This window comes from Nelumbo lutea, chromosome 5 (assembly GCF_056320005.1).
Source record: "Nelumbo lutea isolate HS-2025 chromosome 5, American lotus-T2T, whole genome shotgun sequence".
Lineage (NCBI taxonomy): Eukaryota > Viridiplantae > Streptophyta > Magnoliopsida > Proteales > Nelumbonaceae > Nelumbo > Nelumbo lutea.
This window is the reverse complement of record NC_142688.1, coordinates 25,336,473-25,358,313: the sequence shown is the minus strand read 5'-3', so window position 1 is coordinate 25,358,313 and position 21,841 is coordinate 25,336,473. Positions and strand designations below refer to the sequence as shown.

Sequence of the window (21,841 nt, the reverse complement as noted above, 5' to 3'; positions counted from 1 at the left end):
GGGAGATCGAGAGATGACTGTGAGAATGGGAGAGAAGGGAGGGAGATCAAGAGACAAAGGGAGTGGGAGAGAAAATAATAACTATTTTCGGTATAGGTTTTTGCTATGTCCAACATGGACTAAGAGTCCCATGTTGGCAACAACCATAAAATTGGTTGTCAGAGTTTTATTGGTTTCTGGACCAATTTGCAACCTAATTTTAAATGTACAATTGACTTTGATTATAATTTTTCCTTTAAATTATATATTTCATTTACATTATATAAAATATTTTTTGCTTATCATACTTAATTTTTGTTTGTCTATGATATCATTTGACTCAAACCACTAACCCACCATCTAAAAATAATAATTGTTTGATTTCTATGTTGACATTAAATTTTGTATTACACTTCCATCATTGATAACATCATTTCTTATGTATAAAACTTATTTTTGTTCAATATAATGAATGCATGATATTAGAGATGTACCCAAAACTTTTTCTATCTTTTTTTTTTTTTTTGTGATTCTCTGTATTTTCTATTATTAAAAATTTTATTATTTGACTATGACATCATTTTATTTCTAGGTAGATTTTGACTTTGGCATACCATTTTCATCATTAATAAAAATACTTCTTACATTTCATAATTATTTATTTTAAATTTTTATTATTTAATTATGGCATTATTTATTAATCCATTTGACATCAAATAATTGAATTTTTTACCCACCACTAGGAGGGAAGAAAATGGTTTTATTTTCAAATTACTTTTCAAATTATGTATTTTTATACTATTAAAATTAATATTGCAGATTTAATTATAAGATTTTAATAATGAGAAAAATATATCTTAAATATAGGATTTAATGAGAAAATAGGAAAACATTTTTATTTCCAATTGGTTTTAAATTTTGCCATTTCCATCATTAATAAAAACATTTCTTATTTATCATACTTCTTATTGTTGAATATGTATATTAAAAATGTTCCTAGTTTTTTTAATTTCTATTGTTTTTCATTTTATCTATTTTTTTATCTTATTATTTAATTGTGACAACATGAACATTTGACCCAAAATGATTTAATTTCTTACCACCACCTAATGAAATCACAATCTTTTCTAAGTATATTTTAAAAGTATAAGCTTTTATGTTATTATTAATTTATTAGGTATGGATTTAAATAATAGAACTTAATAATGAGAAGAAAACAAAAATAACTTAAATATATGATTCAATGAAAATGAATGCAAGTTAATAACTTAAATGTTGGATTTAATGAGAGAATTGAATGCATTGAATATCTTTAAACTATTTATTTTCAACGTATTTAATATAAAGAGCCGATTACCCTATTTGCCCTCATTTTTATCATTAAAGTTAAATATAGATGGGTAAATTCTATCCTTAGAAAATTCTAAAAATATTCTTAAGGTCATTCGTGCTTTTTAAAGTAGTATAGATTTTTATCTAACACGGAAAGCATTTTTTGGCAGTATTTTGTTTTGCACTGCCCAAAGCTCAAAAAAAAAAAAAAAAAACTTATCCAAACAAAACCTAAATTATTGATATGATTAACAAAAACCATCTAGTTACAAAATTTACATCATTGATGGTAATGGTAAAACGAAGGAACATCTTTCAAGTCTTCTCAGTAATATGATCCATCTCTATTTCTCTGTGTTTCTGGAAAGCGCCTGGCAGCATCTGAGGCTGTTCTAATGCATTGTCACTCATTACAAACTCATCTTTAAGGAATTCATCCACTTCAGCCCATTCCTCATTCCCTAAGGGAGTAGCAAAATGATAGAATAAACAAGCGTCAGTTTTTTTTTTTTTAATTAGTATGCAACCAATTAAGAAAGCGATCACTGTCTATGTGGTTTGCTTACCCCACAGATCTGTAATGCTGACTTCGAGATCCGAATGGAACCAGTAATCATCATCAATCTGCAACCAGTGCAAAGGAAGTCAAAGTTTTCTGACTCAGCAGGTGAAAGTATGAAGGCTCTACATATCCTTCAATTAGCATCTGAAAGTGAGAAATGAAGCTTCTATTTATCCTTACATTGAAATCTGAAGGTACGATTTTCTGAATCCCAGGTAAACTGAGCGATCTGGATGAAATCCTTTGGTTATCTTGGTTCTGTCCAGACTCGGATAACGTTGTATCTTGGATCTTTTGTAGCAAATCGGCTTCTCTATTATGGTTAATTTTCCTAGTATAAGTATCGGGTAATTTTGTCCATCTGACATTTATATCCTCACATTGTCCTTCGTATTTACTGCATGAATTTAAATCAAATTAGTGACAAAATGGCACGTGCAGTGACTAGCATTGCTGCAGAAGTAAAAGGCAAAAAGCAGGGAAGTAAAGGAATACCTCAATAGATACAAATCAATTGGTCCCGTAGTGCTTCTAACAATGATTCGGAATTGCCTTTGCGGATAATCAGCATCCTGTTCACAAAGATGATTATCCAGTCAAAGACCATCACAAAACTTTCCTGAACTTAGATCCTCTCCATCCATCTCACTCACCTCATCAGGATCTGGGACCTCAAGAGAACTTGCCTGAGGAGCTTTTATTGCGACAAGCGTATGATTCTGCCTCAGAAAACATAGCATAACAAAAATTTATTGGATATAAGAAACATCAAATGGATAGCACTGACTAAAGAGTTGCACAGAAGGGTGAACCTGAAAGCATGGAAGGTTCATTATGTCCTCCTCGGTCAAAAAAAGAAATCTAAATAGTGCACACACAACTTGTCAGGCAGGACAAACCAAAAGGTAATTTGAGTAAATTGATCAACATTAGGTAATTAGTATACTTTCGGCTCTTTTCGTCTTCGTCCATGGCTCTCAGGCTTGCTTGTCTTTCTCTGATGAGGAAACATGACATCAGCCCAATTCTCTGGAAAGGTGTACCATAGAGTATATATTCACAGATTAAACAAACCTTATTCTATTGTCAAGCCTACATTCTTCATCGTACAGACTTTCAATTTCAGCCTGTCAAATAAGCAATTGGATTTAATATTATAGTAATCAAAGATGTATAAAGCTTAATTTGCATACATGAAAATTATAATCTTTTGTAATCAACCCAAGACCAGGATTGTGCTCTCCTCTACCACAAGAGTTCTCATATTTTAGTTTCATTCACCCTACCAACCCAAAACATCCCAGTATAATAGCAGCATGGGTGACAATTAACCCTCTTCTCCAAGCATTTTACTACAATCATGCTTTGCCAGCCAGCTATTAAAAAAAATTTTACTTGTAGTAAGGTCAAGTGACTCCTGCAGTAGCTACCGTGTTTAATTCAGCTAGTAAACCACGGTTCACCTGGCATATTTTCCATAGCAAAGTATTTTGCGCCTCATGGATAGTTTTCTACTCAGACTTATGCCAACAAGGGTGAAGCATTTGATGAAAAATATTCCATGTCTAGCAATTGAACTCTAGTTTAAAGGTAATTAAGACAACTAAGGCTGACAGCTCCACAGGCTTTAAATTATATGGCTCCAGTTGAAGTCTTTAGGCCCATATGCAGGATTTCCCAAGCAGGTCAAGTTTTAGATGAGAAAATTGTTTGCTGTTTCCACTGTTCTGGTACCATTATGATGCAACAGGGAAAGAAATCAACGTTGGAGAAAAAAATCAAAATGGCCCCAATTTCTCTCAATGGCAGTTTCATAGTTTTCAGGTTTTTCTATTTTAGGGTTATTTTCCAATTTCCCAATTTTCATAAGACCCTATCTAATCAGGAAAAAGGCCTAATTAATTTCAACATTATTAGAGAGTTTAGTTGAAGTTGCAAATGTCGCTTTTTCTTGAGGCCATTATTCAGGATCAAGAATTTTTTTCCCCACATTGAATGTGCTGTTGCCAAAAAGGGCTTTTAGTTACATATAATAGTGAATTAACTGGCTCAAGGAGACTTATCACCATTTTATTTGTCAGCGATGAGATTTGAATATTACTAGTTTCTGGAATATTTTCTCTTATTTTAGTTGCCTATTTTATTAATTGTGGTAGGATTAATAGCGATTCTTTCAAGTCATTGTTGCTGACCGAGAGATAATAAGGCATTTTTTCCAACAAATGCACCATGAGAGGATACAATAGACAAATTACTCCTAGTGTTTTCTCACCCTTTCTTTCACCAAGGGCTTTCAACATTTCTTGCCCAAGAGGCCCCTCAATCTTGTACAATCCCCACTTCCTTTTCTTTTTTTCTTTCTTTTTTTTTTATAGGTAAATTTGTTTTGTATAGGTAAGCCTTTCGTGATATTTATGAGGAAAACAATGAAAATCCAGAAAGTGAAGCATAAGGTGGAATATGGATGGTTCTAAATATAGATCAGAATAAGACCTGATAACTTGCTCCTTAACTTTATCCTCATCCTCAACGAATATATCAACTTTAATTTCCATTTTAGCATTAGACTGCTGCCTAGAATTTACTATTTTGTTGAAGAAATCTCATGTTTTTAATTCCCCTGAGACAATAAGGCACTTGGGTTCTGTCAACACCTGATTTCCCTATCATAATGAGTTCCCCAAACTATTACCCCACTCCAACTTTCATGCCTGACATCCCAAAAAGAATTGATTTCCTCATTTCAGTCTAAAACGGTTATTTTTTTCCAGGATTTGTTCATTCAATCTTTCTAAGCTTACAAAGACAAAGATTCCCTTTTTGTTTTGATTGCTAACTGATTGCAGAACTTAGTTAAAGAATAATAAGAACACAAATACATATGGAGAGATATCATCCTCCTAAAGAGTAAAGAATGGAGTTAGTCTACTTGTTACTCTCTTCTATCGTGCAAGCATCCAACTCAAGATAACAACCTGCCTCTGGAAAGCCCTTCTAGCTAGATGGCCTCATAGAGCATTTGCAATCTTGGTACCCAGTTGAAAGAAACCTCAAGCTATGTATGAAAAGTCTAGATTTTTATTTTTTGGTAACTGTATGAAAAGTTTAGATTTCCTAATAGAATTCTTAAGTTGCAATTGACACATAGAATTATTCCCCACCATCCAAGTGATGACCTCAGAGTCTCCCTCAACTTGTTTATATGAATAACCACGTATCTTAGGCAAGCCCTTAGAGCAAAGAGAGCAGCTCAGCTTAAGTGGTGTCTCCTACCCAAATGGGACCTGTGCAAACCATCAGCATGCATCTTGATGGTTTCCAACCATCCCAACTATCCTGAATTTCTTGTGTTATAGAGACTATAACCGCTAAAATTTAACTTAAAGATCTCAAATGGAGGGAGAAACCAAGACTGATCCATACATCTCTTCTAGAAGATGGAAAAAAAGGAAACCCTTCTTCCATGCCTAAGTATTAATTTCTAATGCTTTCAGTTTTCTGAAGAATATATGGTTCAACCTATGGAAATTAGCCCTATAAAACAAAGAACCTCAAACCAGATTAACTTCAGTTGCAATGAATCAATGGAGATTGCATTGACTGGATGCTATGCAACTACTTCCAAAAGGAAGGCCTTTGCTCAGCTTGTTTGGTCCATATAACCTTGTTAGAATTCACATAAAACTATCTTCTCTATTCTCTATTGAATTGACACCACTAGTCCAATGATCTAAGCAGAAATTTTTCAGAAGTTCAACATGTGATCGTATGAGCATTATCAGCCCCTTATTAACCCTAAGCTTTTCATGATTTAGAGAAGATTAATGCAAAGGCAATAGGGCCTAAAATAAATGCAGGAGGCCATAACCTTCTTCCTATAAATTGATCCGTGTGCAGGTCAATTCCAATAGGCTATGTATAAAGGACAGCAGTGTTGCACCTAGAACAAAATATGGTCCTGCACTTTCTGTTCATTTTGCAAATTTTTTATAATAATCCTGGTTTTACAATCATTTCCCCTGATAAGGTGAACCACTTCTACTTCTATAAGATGTTATGTACTTTCTCACCACCTCTTTAAGGCAAGAAACAATTCACAAAAGTAATCTGCAACTTTTTCCTCACTTTCCGGAACTAAGACTCTTCTCCAATATGTCATGTATACAATGCATTAAATCAGCAGTTGAAAGTTCAAAAATATTACTTTAGAACCATAACTATTCAAAATAATTTTTAATGTTAGCATAGAAAACAATAGCAGCAATAAATATACATGTATAACAAGAAAGTTAAACAATCTGTGCACCATAAAATGAGCATAAGTACTCAGAAACAGATAATAATAATAATAATAAAAAAAAAAGAATCTAGGTCTGAGGCATAATTTGTTATTGTTAAGATTGTAATACCTTCAGCCTTGCAACTTGGTCATCCAATTCTGTTGGTCTTGACATGTCTAGTCCCCTGTGTCAATTCACTGTTGTGAGTATTTAAGAGTGAAAGTAAAATGAAAAATAGAGAGAATACAACTGAGGAAGAATTTCTTGTCTTACTTCCAACGTATATTATTCTTAGATGTCTTCTCTATTAATCCTATTCCTTCAAGAACATTTGTAATATCATATATTCTGCGCTTTTGGACCTATCAAAAAGTAAGAAGAAATAAATCTAACAGCAAAAACACCACTGGGTATAGAAAATCAAAATAGTCATAATCAAATGTGAAAAGATAAAAAGTTAAAACTTTAGCAGCAATGGAGTAAGGAAAGATTTTAGACCTCCAAGACATCTGCAGTATTATTCAGATCAAGAGTGCCATCCTTAGCCTCTTGGATCAAACTAATAAATTTTTTGGTTAAAAGGCCTGTCAGGATAGATTACATCCTTTATCAGAAGCAGTGCCAATAAAATCAATATAACAGATCGAGAAATAAATTAGGAAACCCTTAACCTTGACTAACCTAGAGAGCTGTCATACCGACAACTACTAGATGGAGTTAGTGTATTAGCAGGGTTTTCTGCAAGACCAATGAACATGAAACAATAATTAGCCATGTAAGGGTACCCAATACATGTCCAAATAGATTCAAAAGTAGGTTTCTTCAACAATGTACCAAAGAAGTGATGAAGAGAGTACCTGTATTGGATCCAGGAGTTTGTGGCCCATATTTTCTATGTTTTGACAACTTTTGTTTACTGATATGCTTGCCACCTGTAGCACGTATAGGTGTAAGAGGACTATTATCTGCTTCACTATATCCTTGATGTGTTGCCCATTTACCAGACTGAGCTTCAATATGACCCATTTCTTTTGTTTGCTTTAACTGCAAAATAAATAAATAGAAGAAAAAAAAAATTTCTTTTGTAGTATTTACATTGTGAATTGACGACTAAAACAGTCCAAAAACTGATTCAAGTATTAGAATGATAACACTTTACTCACTAAAGGGATATAATGGGGTCTAAAATGCTCATGCTGTCATGCATCCTTACTAACCAAGTTAATAGCTCACTTGTATGATCATATGTACTTTTGGTTAGTTTAGTCACTGTAAGGAATAGTATATCAAATAGAAAGAATAAAATAAAAGAAGAAAAGTAAAGGAGTTCTATTATGTCTTCGACCAACCAGTGGTGTGCCGAAATGGTATTGCCACAAACAAGGGGACCTTATCAAATAACCAAGGTTGTGCTATTTTTTTGAAGAAAGAAAGATATAACTCCCAATTTCAGCCTATCCAGCCCTTCGTTTTATGTTTACAAAAAAAAAAAAGATTGAAATTACACGTTTTGTATCACTATTTAATTGGAATATTTGTAGTCATTATTTATTTTGTGATACAACTTTCTTTGTGGTCAACAAATCAGCACCCAGGCACTGAATAATCATTTCATCAACTAGGGAGGGCAAAATGATTAGTCATTGGCTTACCTTACTAACAATACTGCTCCTCAATCAAAGATTTAAACCCTTGAATATATACATCACCTTCCAAATTGGAAGATGCTTCTTTGAGACAATTCCACCAGCAACTGGATCACTCATAATTGCAAATTCCAACATTGATTTTCTCCCCTCCATGAGGTCCACCTCAGACCACACACACTTAGAATTTTGATGGTGGAGACCATGGTGTCCCAAAATTTGTATTCCTTGGTTTGAGTAAGAAGGAAACTGTAACAAGTTTTACTTGCAGCACATACCATGACTATTGGAATAAAAGCCTCCCTAACAGTATAACAGTATGGAGTTACACGTCTTTAATAACATCAAACAAAGGCTTATATTAAGCTTATAGTTTTTTTTCTGGTCTTTGACTTGCAAAAAGAATAAATAAATAAATAAATAAAACACACACACACACAAACACAAACAGGGCTTGCCTGTGTTTTTCAAACATTGGCTAAAATAACTTACATTCGAACATATTAGATTAGGAAAGTTAAGACAATAAACATATTGTTTGTGATTAACCAATCTAAATGCATAACTTCAATTACTTGTTAAGTAATAAAAGTTCTAAATTAGGCCAACCAAAATGAACTTGACACTATTAACGAGCCATGAGCTAGGATAAAAACATATATTCTCTCTTAGTGTCAGAGTGTGATACATAGACATCCCGATTGCTTTACGTGAGTTTAAAAACAAAACCTTTGAAACAGACAATCATCTAACACTCATAATAAGAATAATGGATTTCACTGGTATCCATAAACCGACAAAATAAAAAACAAAAAAAAAAAAGTATGAGAAGAAAAGATGAAAACCTAACAAATACAAATCGTAATATAATTATAAATTCTATGCCGACAACTGATCCACAAAAGAAACATTACAGAGTTGAAAAGACAATAGAAAATAAACAAGAAAAGGGAAAACGAACAAATGCAGATCCATTGCAACTAACAGAACAATGCGAAAGTAAACAAAAACGCTGAGCACAGAGAACCGATGATCAAATTGTCGCTAGAGACTTACCGAAGTCCTACAGAAGGTCGGTTCTCCATACCCAGCGCCGGTGCGGCCACTTTGGGAATTTCGAGAAAGATCGGGAGAAAGACGGTGTTCGTAAGATTGGGGAGAAGGCTTGAAGGAAAAAGAAGAAGGCCTTGTAGAAGAGAAAGGGAAGTGGCGTTTCATAGGACCTAGAATTTGATATGAAGAAGCCTGAATCTGAGACTGAGACTGTGAATGCAATTGAAACTGATACTGGGGTTGTTGGTCCGGGCGACTCGAGCCTTGGCCGGAGACCGACATGTATGAATGAAACTATGAAATATCAGAACACAAAATTGTTAGCGTTGGAGGGAAGGGTAGGAAGCGATGGAAAACAAATTGGGGTTGGAACTTGGAAGGATTTATATATCTATTTCGCGACTTGAGAGAGAGAGAGAGAGAGAGGGGGAGGCGGCATTTCAGATTATCATACACAAACACGAACTCGTATTACTATTACGCACAAATACCAAATGGCCAACAGCGGGAAGTACGTGCGGCGAGTTCGAATCCGCCCGCCCCGCCTTTTGGCTTCCTCTCTGCCTTTGGCAGAGTTTGCCTTGTCCTTGTGCTACTCCCCACAGTCCCACTCTCCACTTGTAGAAAAATGGGTCAGTGGGCTTGGGCTGCATCTCACATTCTCTCCTTTTTATGCACTTAAAATAAGGCCTTCGGGCTAATTGCTCATGAGATGGATAATGGATTTTACCAGTGATGGTTTTGAATGGTTCCACTGGGCTTGGGTCCTTTTTAGCCTTTTTAAGGCACTTTAGGTGTTGAGGCCAATTATTCGAGGGATGAGGGATGGATATGGCGTGTATTTTGAACGATTTGCTCTGCTAATTTGATAAATATAAGTGTTTATTTTAATAAAATCTTATGAGTATTTGGTAAAAAAACACTTATTTCAAATAAAAGTAGTATAGGTATTTTCAAAATAATGTGGTGGACCAAAGAAAAATAAGTACTTAAAAATACATTCGAAATTTAAGCTTTTTTTAACACCTACTTATTCTTGAAAATAAGCATTTATTTGGGCTTACTTCCCAAACGCAAATAAATACTTATTTATGTGGTCCTACCCCCGAATAAGCGTTATTCTCGAACATGGGTCCGTCCAAACTTAACGGTATGAGGATGAAAAATGATGTGCCGGATCGGTCTGGGACTCCGTCACCCAACCTCCACCCTGGTATCACTTGTGCCAATCAACTCTGACTATTGTAATATTATAATTTTTTCTTGAGTTCTTTTTAGTAAATCAGGATTTACTTACAACTCAGTCGATTTGCACTCTTACTCATTAACATAGTTTGCAAACCAACGAGCCTTATTACCTGGAAAGAACTATACATAGCAGTTGGTAATGACTATTTGATTTTAATGGAAGGCTATTAATGTGATAATTTTATTTTCTTAATGGAATAAATAAAATCTATCTAATTCATTCAATAAAACCGGGGGGAGGATGAAGGAGATAAAACTTTGGCCATCTACTTTTAACAGCTTGTGCTGTTCACAGGCTTTTACCACGTGGCACATTAATCCATACAGTCAAGCCTCAAGCTTTCCAACATTATTATCGTTGCATGTGGTTGTAGATCAACGTATCATTTGGCAGCCAAAATCTAAATTAGTTGTAGTTAGTTTTAGATTTCAAAAAATGATATGACCTGATCTCAAGTGTCGTCAATGTCTCACACCGCTGTCTGTGTATTGCAATACTAGTGGACATGTATGTCACTGCTTGATATACATACTAGCATGTGGGCCTCATGTGTGTGTTCACTTGTGATTGATTACCTAGCAATGCTAGTGGTACACAGTGGTGTATAAGCAGAGTTGGGATATCTTTCCAACAAAACACATCCAATGAGATATGCGGTGTTAGGTCATGTCGATAGGGTTTTGGAAGGTATTTTCTTGCTAGGACATTCGATCAGACTCATATAAGCTGCAGATCCTGAGTGTCACCAGAGATTCCCATGATAGTGATAAGCAGTGAACCCATATGCAGACTGCAGAGGTATCCCGAATCCCGATCTACTCTCCCCGGGTCGAATAAAAGAAGTACTTTGAGTTTTATTGCTCCAAGGGGCCATACAACCAGGGGGTCCATCATCCCCCAACCTAAGTACAGGTGGAAGTGTTTTCTACTTTTCTAAATTTGTAGGCCGGTGGGAACATTCATCATCATCGTCATGTTAAAGAAATGATTGGATCCAAGCTACAATTAGGGTAAGCATTTGGTTTATTTGATTAAAAATGAAATAGAATTTTTAAAGATGAAACTTTTAAAATATAAAATCGAACCGAAATCAAATTATTTAAAAACCAAAAAAAAAATCAAAATCGAATTTTTGGTTCAGTTTTCGGTTATTTTGGTTAAAACCGAATTTTATTAATATTATACTAATACATATTATATAATATATATATATTTATATATTTTAATATTATATATACATATTTTAATATATTCTGTTTTACATATTAATAATATATGTTATATTATATATATAATATATTTTGGTTAATTCTATTTTTTCAGTTAACCAAATTTGAAAACCAAAATCCAAACAAAAAAATTTTAAAACCAAATTAACTGAACCAAACAAACTGAAACAAAAAATGTTGGTTTAGTTAGTTTTCGGTTTTAACCGAACAATTCTCACCCCTAGCTACAACCCACTATTTCCTATAAAAGCCATTGGCTTGGTTAGAAATCCATCCATGATGAATAGGTAAGTACCAATAAGTGATAATTCATAGAACAACAAATTCAAAATAAGAGGTAAAAAGTTTGGAATTTGGATGTGATTAATAAATTACAATATGATAAATAATACCATCAATCCAAGGTTTTAAAAGGCTAAACGCATAGTTGAGGCATAAAGGCCCAAAAAGGTGAGGCATAAGCCTCAAATATCCATGAAATTGAAGTTACATGCAATAAGTTCTGATTTTAAACATTAAATAAATAACTAATCAACTAAACTAACAATTATAAAATTTTATATTTCATGTTTCAAAATGCAAAGTTTTCAAATAATTCAAATAACCAATTTAGAAGAAAGGAAACAACTTAGTTGATATGCAAAAAAAATAATAATAAATAATAAAAAGAAAGTAAATCCATTAAGAAAAGAAATAAGATAAATAACAAACTAGGGATGTTAGATTTAGATTAATAAAAAAAAAAACCCTACTTGATTTATCCAAGGGAAACTAAGAACTTGATTGGCCTTTATTTTTTTCTGCATTGAACCCTCTTGTAACACACACACACAACAAAAAAAAAAAAAAAAAAAAAAACTAATAGAACTTTATTTGTCCCATTGGTTTTTTATTTTTATTCTTTGTTTTGCCCAATAATTATTAAAGTGCTTTTTTCATATATTTTGAATTATAAAATATGAATAAAATATATTTTTAGCATTAAATCACTAAATAATTGTTATTTGAGGCTTAAGTCTTTTTATGCTTCAACCTACATCTTATGGCTTGAGCTTGAGTCTTACTCCTTACTCTTAGAAAGGCTTAAGACTTATAGTGCCGTCAAGTGCCTCGCCTCAGCAAGACTTATATCTTTTTAAAACAATGCATCGATGAAGTCCCTTTCTCACCATATTTGTCCCGTTGGATGAATACAATTTAAAACTGGTCCTGCCATGTCAGTATAGTTCTTTTTTTCTAATTTTTTTATTTATTTTTGAATTTTCTTCTTTTTTTTTATTCCACATAATTGTGATTAAACCCAATGAAAGGCCAGAGACATTTAAGCTTCCAAGACGCCTTCCACCCTTCTTATTAATTCGTTTAACAAGTTGGAATGCCAGACGTTTGGACGTGCCAATCTTCTTCCAATTTCAATTCTTTATTTTGATTTTTTTTAACTTTCCTGATTTCAATCTGAGAGAATCTATTTACCTATTTTCTTCATTTTTTGTATTTTTTTATTTCTTTTGTTTTAAAAATATAAAATAGTAATATAGATTAATAAAACTATACACTATTAGAGAGAGACCTTTGGGTTTTCCAAGGCCTCTTATTTTAATGCATGTTATTATTACATTTAAGAGAGAGAGAGAGAGAGTATGAGTAGTAATAATATAAATCAAGGTTTTTAAAACCGAACTAGACAACCAACCGGTTAGAGGTCTGGTTCCCGGATCGAACGGTGTGATGGTTCAAACTAGGGCTGTTCATAAGAAGGCCCAACCCGACCAAACCGACCAACCCGGGCCGACCCAACCCGAGTTGGTCGGATTTTCATCAACACGGGTTGGTTTCGGGTTGTGCAAATTCCTAAACCGATGGTTCGAGTCGGTTTCGGTTTTCACACAAGAAAATCAAAACCGACTCGAACCGAATCGACTTAGTCCCTAGTTCAAACATGAAGTTCCAAAGCCCATTAGGCCACCTAGTTTTTGAATGGTTGCAAGAAACTTTGGATTAGTGAATAGTGATTAATGAACAACTTTTGTGATTAACTTTTCATTTAAATTTTATCATAGGAGATGGCTGAAATGATGTTCAATTTATGACTGTTTTTAAAATTAGCAAGATTTTATCACAGGGATGAACTTAGAACCGAAACCGACCCAAACCGATCCAACCCGACTCAAACCGACCAAGTCGGTTTTGCTTAACACTGGGTCAGTTTCGGTTTCTATGTCAGGTAACCCGACCAGGTCGTGTCGGTTGGAAAAACCGCAGTAAACCGACCCAACCCGACCCGTGAACAGCCCTAGTTCAAACTGAACGGATGGCCCATTCAAACAAAAAATTAAAAAATGGCCAAAATCGTTGGACGGTTCAAACGGTTTGACAGCCTAGGTCAGCAGTTTGCTGACCAAATCAACAGTTTTTGGTGAAATAACGGTTCTGGGGTAAAATGGAACCGATCACCTGATCGGTTCCCAATTTTTCTAGTCCGGTCTGGTTTTGAAAACCATGATATAAATCAAATAATATAAATAGGTTGTAGTTAAACAATCAAAAAATTATTAATTTAAAAATCCACTAAATTTTCACTAAAAATAAATATTATCAAAACTTAGTAAATATTAAAAATGTGTTTCAATTCCACTTAAAAATCCAACTTAATAAATGCTAATAGAAAATAAGAAATTTAAATATAAAAAAATTAATTGATAGTTATAATAATATTATTAGATAACTTATGAGTTGAGACCTTAATAAATGCTAATAAAAAATATTAATTGATAGTTTTAAAATACTAACAATTAATTAAAAATCAAAAAATTCTGAAAAAAACTAAACATAATTAAAATACTAAAAATAATTAAAAAATATTGAAAATTAACAATGTTTTATATTAACAAGGGTATTTACTTAAAATAATTAAAATACTATGGTATTTATTTAGTTATTTAATTATTTTTACTGAAAACAAATGCAATTTAATTTTGTAGTGACTAATATTCAAAAATAAATGATGAAAATACTGGAAATTATTGAAAAATACTCATATGCAAAAAATACTGAATAATAATGAAAGAACACCAAAAATTAATTAAAAGTCAAAAAAATTCTAAAAAACCTATAACTTAATTAAAATACTAAAAATAATTAAAAAAATAAATTAATTGTATTTTATCACAAAAAATACTGAATAATAATTAAAAATAATGTAATTTCATTATTAATGGTAATATAATTAACAACAATTATTTTTAAACTATAATTAGCAGTAATTATAATTTAAGCTATAAATAGTAGAAAATTACATTTAATTAGTTTTAGCCAAGAAATTATCAATATTTCTGAAAATATGATAATTTCCATTAATTACTGTATCTTAAATAGATACAATAATTTAATAATTATAAAATTTTAGCCGTTAACAATATTTTAATAATTAATAATAAAAAGTAACAAATCGTTTATAGCTTAACCTAACCCAATTAGGTCTATAAATTTGTAAGATCAAGCAATTATTTTCTTTTGAGTTAGGTCTAGTTGAGATACGCACCATGCCCACACATTATTAGGGATAACTAGATCCAAAGTCTAATTGGGTATCAAACTTTTGGAATCCAATGATAGCCTTAGCGGATAGGGCCCAAGCTAAACAACCCTTAATAAGCTCAACTTGGAAGTTTTATGCATATGTGGTAAATATTATTATATAATATTTAAATAATAAATTTTATATTAATATATATATTTATACTAGACTAGAATTAAATAAAAATTTTAATTTGTAAAAAATTATAGTTTTATAATTAACACTGGTATCTTTACCAACAAAAAATGTGCATGCCTGAGCCCAAGCCCGACTTGACCATCAGCCCTAGATCTTGAGCCAAAGCCCAACCCTTATATAAAGCCCAAAGCTCGCCCGAGCCTAAGCCCAAAGCCTGATTTATACACAAAATGTCTTATTTTCAATATACTTTTATAAGCTAACATTATATTAATTTAGTAATAATTTAATAAATTAATAAACTAATTTATATTTCTTAATAGTAAATTGATATTTATTAATAATTTAAGAAGCACATACCGTTTTATATATGTAATAGTATCCGACTAGGCTTATTTGAGAAAGCTCGAGCTCGAGCCCACGAGCCTAAAATTTTGTCCAAGCGTGAAAAGTAACAGGTCAGGCTGGGCTGGGCCGTCGGGCTACATGGCCCATGAATAGGTCTAATTGTATATATATATATAAACAATTGTATACATAAAAAATCATATGAAATAAAAACTTAAACATCTTTTTCATTTTTTAAATGGATCTCTCATAGCTTGGCTCGGTTTGCGGCCTAGCCTGGCCTGGCCCAATGCTCGGCCCAACATGACCTGTTTACACCACTACTTGAACTCACCCAATACTAGGGACAAGGCGGGGAAATTCGAGGATTCCCCATCCTTGATGAGGAGTGGGGGTCCCTTGCCCCTGAACTCGCTCAACATTGAGGAGTGGTTGTCTTGTCTTGAACCCGCTTGACATTGGGGACAGGGCGGGAATGGGGTAGGGTGTCTTGACGATGAGGCAAGGACAGGGATGCCGGTGCCCTGCCCTGAATCCACCCGTTGTCATTCCTATATAATTGTTAATTATTAGTGAAATTAATAAAAATGTTAGTTTTTGTAATTATTTTTATTTATTTAAAGTTAATCAAAATTTCATTTAAAAATAATAAAAATTATTAAAATTACTATAAATTATTAATAAAAATAAATTTATTAAAAATATTTATTCATATTAAATTAAAAATAATTATTTTCTGTAAATCAACTTTAAATAAAAATACAATTATTAAAATTTTAGATATTAACAATAATTTTGAATACTTTTAAATAATTAATAAAAAAGATTAATTATTAATTTAATAATAATTAATATTAAATAAAATTATTAAATCTTTCAGATTTTCCCCAGGTCCCCGCTAGTATAGAAACAATCTGGATCATGTAGGCACAGTACTCCCACCCATCCCTTGAAAAAGATTCAAAACCACTTTTTAAATGTTGTAAGAATATTTATCTAAGTATCCATTAAACGTGCTTACTATATTGTGCCTACTAGATCCGGAATACAACATGAACTTCAAAAGAGTCCAAGGTGGCCAATAAAGCTAACGACTCCGGGCTAAAGTTCCTATCTAAAAGAGCAACATTATAGCGGGTCAGATATCGTTGGAGATCCAAATACAAATAATAGGCTAGGGATGCAATACAAAGTGGTGGATGAAGAAGTACTTGTGAGGGGATGAGAACATTGTTGGTGATCCACAACAGTCTGCAATCTCTCTCTCTGCTTTTCAATTTTCATTTAAGTTAGCGCACCCCACACACGCCCCACCCCAACATGCATTGGGAATGCCTTCCACATTTGTCATGGCCTCATGGGGAGATATCCCAATGCTCAATGCTGGCATGGATCTATATTGAGAATATCTCTCGTATAGTCATATCTATTATAATACTAAGGCGGGAAGGGTCTTCGTTAAGAAGACGTGGCCTTTCCTTACTGCAGGATAAGGTATCCACACGTGATTATTTTTTTCACGTGCAAAAATCTCTTCTACCAGGATGAGGTATCCGAACGTCACGTGAAATCTCTTTCGTGTGTTGTCTTCTCCCTATAATTTAGTGCATGAAAGATACGTGTCTTAGTGAAATTGATTGCTTTTTCCCTGGTTCCTCACAGCTTCCAGTACCGTCCTCTCACCTCGCGTTGCAGTTTCCAGTACTGTCCTCTTTATTCTTCCGTTGATCGTCTTTCTCAACTCTATTCTCTCATCGATCGTCTTCTTCTCAACCTTTGCTCTCAATCTTCTCTCCCCCCTCTGTCTTTGGATTCTGAATCTTCAGTTAATGCTTGGAACCCCATTAATACAGGGAAGTACTGTCACAGAGATTAGTTGTGAAACTCGTCTACTTGGGATTTTCCTTTTAATTAAGCATGGCGGGAGACGGAAACTCTCAGCATAGGCAGCTTAATCAGACACCCAGGGCAGTTACTGTCGTTTTTAATTCTATAATTAGAGTGTGTTTTCTTCTTTTTCTCTCGTGTTTCTCACTTGAGTTTCTGAAGAAAATTAATCGGTACCTTTTTATTTTTTTACTGGTTTTCTAGTTTGTATCTTGAGTTCGAGTTGCATAGACTGGCCTTCTTTTTTTTTTTTTTTTCTTTTAGAATCTTTTTTAGTTTTTTTGCTCTTTTTTTCTTTAGTTTTGTCTATATTTAGATGGTTTATGCCAAAAAAGAGAGGATTGTTTCCAAGAGAAGAAACGAATGTTTTTCTACTTTATAGTTAGTTGAAAGAAGACCGCCTTGGGATTTTCCCTTTGAACTTGTCGAGTTGTGTACTTGCTCTTCTATTTTAGATTTTTTTTATCTTGGCTTTGTAGTCTGTTTATTTCCTATCTTGCTTGGTTTCTGGCATGCTTTAATTTCCTTGTGTATAGAATCTTCTGTGTTTCCTTATTCTTTCTTGTTTGTTGTAGAGGAGAAGGAGATTGGTGATTCGTAATCTCTCCTTTCTGTCCTTTTCTCCTTTCATAAATTGACAGAGTGTACAAAATTTCTTATTTCCCTACCTTTTTCAAATTTCAACTCAGTTTTTAGGTGCCAAGTGCTGTTTCACATTAGTAGCCTACTACCTGGTTCTTTTATTTACTGGTCGTGGGTTCTGTGTTGTTTTGAACTCAGTGGTTTACAAAAAAACGCAAGAGGTCTCTATTTGAAGCTCTTGAGAAGATTAAAACTGGTAAGAATTGCTGTTGAACAGGGGAAGAAAAAAAAGTTTCTTGACTTGTGATGTTTCTGTTGTTCTTTCAAGAAACTCTGTTTTCCTTTCCACTTAGTAATTTTCCACTTGGACCTGGGTGGTTGGTGCATCAATCACAATCACAATGGCTGATCAACTGTATTCTGGTGAATCTGTAGAGCTTATGGTTATGGGTTTTATTTCCTTACTGCTGTCATTCTTGGGGAGCTACATTCCCAGAATATGTATTCTAGAGAACGTTTCGCATGCAGTGCTGCCATGCCCTTACGAAGAACCTCGTCGGAAGCTATTATCAAGTCAGCACAGACCATTAGCGGCCAATAATGGTGGGCAACATATGCATTAAGCTTATTAATTTCGTTTGTATTTATTTATTACTCATATTTTGTAGTATTGTTGTTTTTTTTTAATATTTTTGTTTTAATTCCATTCAAATATTTTAGTTTAATTTCTTGTACATTATTTTATAATAAATGCATTAAACCTATTAATGCACATATACTCCAACGATTAACCCATGGTGAATATTTTCTAAAGTAATGACTTCAAATTGTGAGAGAGATAGTACCTTATCGTTAGCCCCTGCAACGCAGGGGCATCTCGCTAGTATGTATGTAAAGTTGATAAGCTCGTGGAAATATATTTCCAGTATACGTACGTATGTATGATTGGAATCCCAACACAGGATTTCAACAACCAGTCTCAACAGCAGCCGTGAATTGAGAACATCTCCCTAGTGCTTCTTGGCGAGATGTTACTGATGTAGAACTACATCACATTAGCTGTCGGATCCGGACTCGTGGTGCGCATACGAAGAGCACTGGGCAGTGGCCACTCGTGTCTCGTGCGGGGCAACTACGAAAATTGAAGTTGGAAAACATCGGGTCACGTACCGAAAGCATGAGGTTTGTTTAGTAGATTGTTAACGTGTCAGATTGCAGCTGATGTGATCTTCCTCGGAAGAAGTTTGTTAATTGCTGGTCCCATTTAAGGGTTGATTTCCAATAAAATCGCAATCGCTTGTAAGAACGCGGCAAACCAAGCATTTTCCCGTTATGTGTTGGTCTTATTATTTTGTCTGCGGCATTCCTTCGATATCCTGATCAATCACAATAAGGTTACTCTGTTCTCTGGACGAACTAAAAGGAGTAGGTAAGCCCTTATCATTTCCCTGCATTCATCCGCGGAAATTATTGTTGTTCCTCAATTTATACTATCTATCCATCTATTACGTTGTTGAACCTTGTAGAAATCTTAATCTTCCATGAATTCGTTTGTCTTGTTTATTTTCTCCAATACTTCTTGGGCTGGGAATTTCTCATTATCTTGTATTTTTTTTTTAGTTGTGAGTGTCGGAAAATAACAGAACAAATGAATTCTAATGGTGATAAAAGGGAGAACTGTTATTGACAAGCCTTTCTATTTCATTGTGTTTCTGGAACAGGATTTGCTAAGCTTTTCTTTTGTTTTTCAAGTAATGTCGTCGGAGGACAAACCCACGACAAAGGAAGGGGAGGAGGAGCAAGGAGGTTTCTTTGGAAAGGTGAAGGAATTTATCAGTGACATTGGAGAGAAAATTGAAGAAGCCGTTGGATTTGGGAAGCCCACTGCCGATGTCACGGCCATCCATATTCCTTTTATAGACCTAAAGAAGGCTGACCTTGTTGTTGATGTCCTAGTCGCGAACCTAAATCCAATCCCAATTCCCCTTGTTGACATCAACTACACAGTTGAAAGCGATGGCAGGAAGCTCGTCTCTGGCCTTATCCCGGATGCAGGGACCGTCCATGCCCATGGATCAGAAACCATTAAGATCCCATTGACACTGATCTATGATGATATCAAGCAAACGTACGATGACATTAAGTCGGGTAGTATAATTCCTTACAAGGTTATTGTTGAGCTTATTGTTGATGTGCCAGTTATAGGGAACATTACACTGCCCATGGAGAAGACCGGAGAGATACCTGTGCCTTACAAGCCTAATGTGGATTTGGAGAAAGTAAAGTTCGATCAGTTTTCTTGGGAGGAAACCAGTGCAACCCTTCACCTGAAAGTAGACAATGAGAATGACTTCGATTTGGGGTTGAACTCCTTGGAGTGCGAGGTCTGGCTTGCAGATATGAGCATAGGGGGAGCCCGTCTTTCTAAGTCAGCAAATATTAGTAAGAAAGGTCAAGGGGTTGTCGAGCTTCCAATCACATTCAAGCCAAAGGATTTTGGGTCTGCAATGTGGGAAATGATAAGAGGAAGGGGAACCGGTTATTCTATGAAAGGTTGTCTTGATGTTGATACCCCATTTGGACCTATGAAATTGCCTTTCAATAGGGAGGGAGGTAACACACGCCTCAAAAACTCGGATGACAACGATGATGAGGTACCTCTTTCCATGGATACTTTATTCATTAAGCATGCGGCATTTTATCTAATTGCGTTCTCTCTTGCTAATATACCTTACTCTTCCCTACTGCATACAAGAACTTATATCATATCCTTTTCCTTCTTAGAACTCTGTAAGTTTTATTTACGAGTGAACTACTTGAATGGGGAAACTAAATTATGCTGACAAAATAGAAGTATATTTGGAAAAGGTTGCCTTGCAAATACATTAAAAGACATGAGGAGGCTTCCAAACTGATTCTCCATATTGTGTGGCAAAACTGTTGAAAACACTAATGTGCTTTGTCCGACAAAACATAACTTGTTCTACTAAGTTCAGTAACCAAATAGTGGAACTGCCATGGCTTTCTTCACCCCGAGAACATTTGGTTGGAAAGTATTGCAAAAGGATCAACCATACTTCAGGGTCTATAATCATTGCATTCAATGAAGATGATGGTATGTAAACATTAGATGAGGTGCAGAGGTAAAGAAATAGCTGACCGTCCAGGGGGAAGCATGGTTTTGAGCTCTAGACCATCTATTTTTCTCCCTTTTGAAATCTAAAAGGCCATTGTCCAATAGATGACCATTACTTTGATATAGTCATTTGCTTGACACTTGATAGTATGTCTCTATTTGGACATCGACTGGCATTTCTATCACAAGTGATCATTTGCTACAAGATTGTAACATCGATACAATACCTACTTGTAAGGTTAAGAAAATAAGGAATTCAAAACAGAAAATTGTATATTCAAGAAATAGTTTGCCAAGCTTATCAATTGTGACAGAGGATATTTGAATACAGTAACCTTAGCATGATTCTGACCTTATATTATGGTTAACAAATGGTCTTGGTCTTTCTTCTCTATGATCATATTTGCCAACTGGAGAAATCCTGATCCATCTTTTCCTGTGGTAAAGTGTCTCATATAATACCTTCTCATTGTGTTCCTATTTGGTGCAGGACTGAACACAATAATCAGAGATAAGAATGATATGCTTGAGGCATCGTGGAAACTTGTGTTGTAACTTTCTTGCTTGATTATTTGTTTAATTGTTGTAACTCAACCATGAAGTTTAGAGTTCTGGGAAGTGTTTCATGTCCTTTGCTTTCAGAGCTAATTATCTAATATGATTATGTTTTAGCCCACCAATTTTAAGAAACATTTGAAAAACTTTGTTAAGGAACTGAATTATGGTTCAAACTTACCAAAAAAAACTGCATTATAGTTCAACAAACCCTAACCTCTGAAACTAAGAGCACTGTTTTTAAACATGATGCAAGAAAGGGGACTTTACAGGAATAGCAGAACAGAA

General features: G+C 34.2%; 2 protein-coding genes across 6 annotated transcripts; one reads left to right on the top strand and one right to left on the bottom strand.

Annotated features, from left to right (window-relative positions):
- Positions 1 to 1,527: 1,527 nt before the first annotated feature.
- LOC148851119 (transcription factor E2FB-like) lies at positions 1,528 to 9,439 on the bottom strand. The gene is made up of 14 exons (XM_088942644.1): positions 8,856 to 9,439; positions 7,011 to 7,197; positions 6,835 to 6,891; positions 6,652 to 6,737; positions 6,427 to 6,515; positions 6,283 to 6,337; positions 2,948 to 3,000; positions 2,820 to 2,870; positions 2,686 to 2,734; positions 2,527 to 2,592; positions 2,369 to 2,445; positions 2,054 to 2,270; positions 1,878 to 1,935; positions 1,528 to 1,772 (listed from the first exon to the last, which is right to left on the bottom strand). Exons 1-14 carry the CDS (start codon positions 9,132 to 9,134, stop codon positions 1,627 to 1,629), a joined length of 1,470 nt encoding a protein of 489 aa, XP_088798770.1. The 5' UTR covers positions 9,135 to 9,439; the 3' UTR covers positions 1,528 to 1,626.
- A 7,583-nt stretch (positions 9,440 to 17,022) lies between these two features.
- Positions 17,023 to 21,678, top strand: LOC148851118 (uncharacterized). Of its 5 annotated transcripts, none has more exons than XM_088945193.1 (5): positions 17,023 to 17,361; positions 18,061 to 18,118; positions 18,298 to 18,465; positions 19,615 to 20,516; positions 21,489 to 21,678. In XM_088945193.1, exons 1-5 carry the CDS (start codon positions 17,311 to 17,313, stop codon positions 21,492 to 21,494), a joined length of 1,185 nt encoding a protein of 394 aa, XP_088801319.1. In that variant the 5' UTR covers positions 17,023 to 17,310; the 3' UTR covers positions 21,495 to 21,678. The 5 variants fall into 5 exon arrangements, with proteins under 5 accessions (XP_088801319.1, XP_088801321.1, XP_088801323.1 ...); XM_088945197.1 differs by having other exon boundaries at positions 17,139 to 17,361; positions 18,825 to 20,516; XM_088945194.1 differs by lacking the exon at positions 18,061 to 18,118 and having other exon boundaries at positions 17,225 to 17,361.
- The last annotated feature ends 163 nt before the right edge of the window (positions 21,679 to 21,841 follow it).

What these genes read in the sequence shown, in the direction of transcription:
- LOC148851119 (XM_088942644.1), bottom strand. Translation starts at nt 9,134, where the DNA reads ATGTCGGTCTCCGGCCAAGGCTCGAGTCGCCCGGACCAACAACCCCAG. An exon ending in ATACTGCAGATGTCTTGGAG is followed by an intron (nt 6,516 to 6,651) that starts GTCTAAAATCTT and finishes ACTTTTTGATAG; the next exon opens with GTCCAAAAGCGCAGAATATA. An exon ending in TGAACCTTCCATGCTTTCAG is followed by an intron (nt 2,593 to 2,685) that starts GTTCACCCTTCT and finishes TTTCTGAGGCAG; the next exon opens with AATCATACGCTTGTCGCAAT.
- LOC148851118 (XM_088945193.1), top strand. Translation starts at nt 17,311, where the DNA reads ATGGCGGGAGACGGAAACTCTCAGCATAGGCAGCTTAATCAGACACCC. An exon ending in AGCTTAATCAGACACCCAGG is followed by an intron (nt 17,362 to 18,060) that starts GCAGTTACTGTC and finishes TTTTGAACTCAG; the next exon opens with TGGTTTACAAAAAAACGCAA. An exon ending in ACCATTAGCGGCCAATAATG is followed by an intron (nt 18,466 to 19,614) that starts GTGGGCAACATA and finishes TTGTTTTTCAAG; the next exon opens with TAATGTCGTCGGAGGACAAA.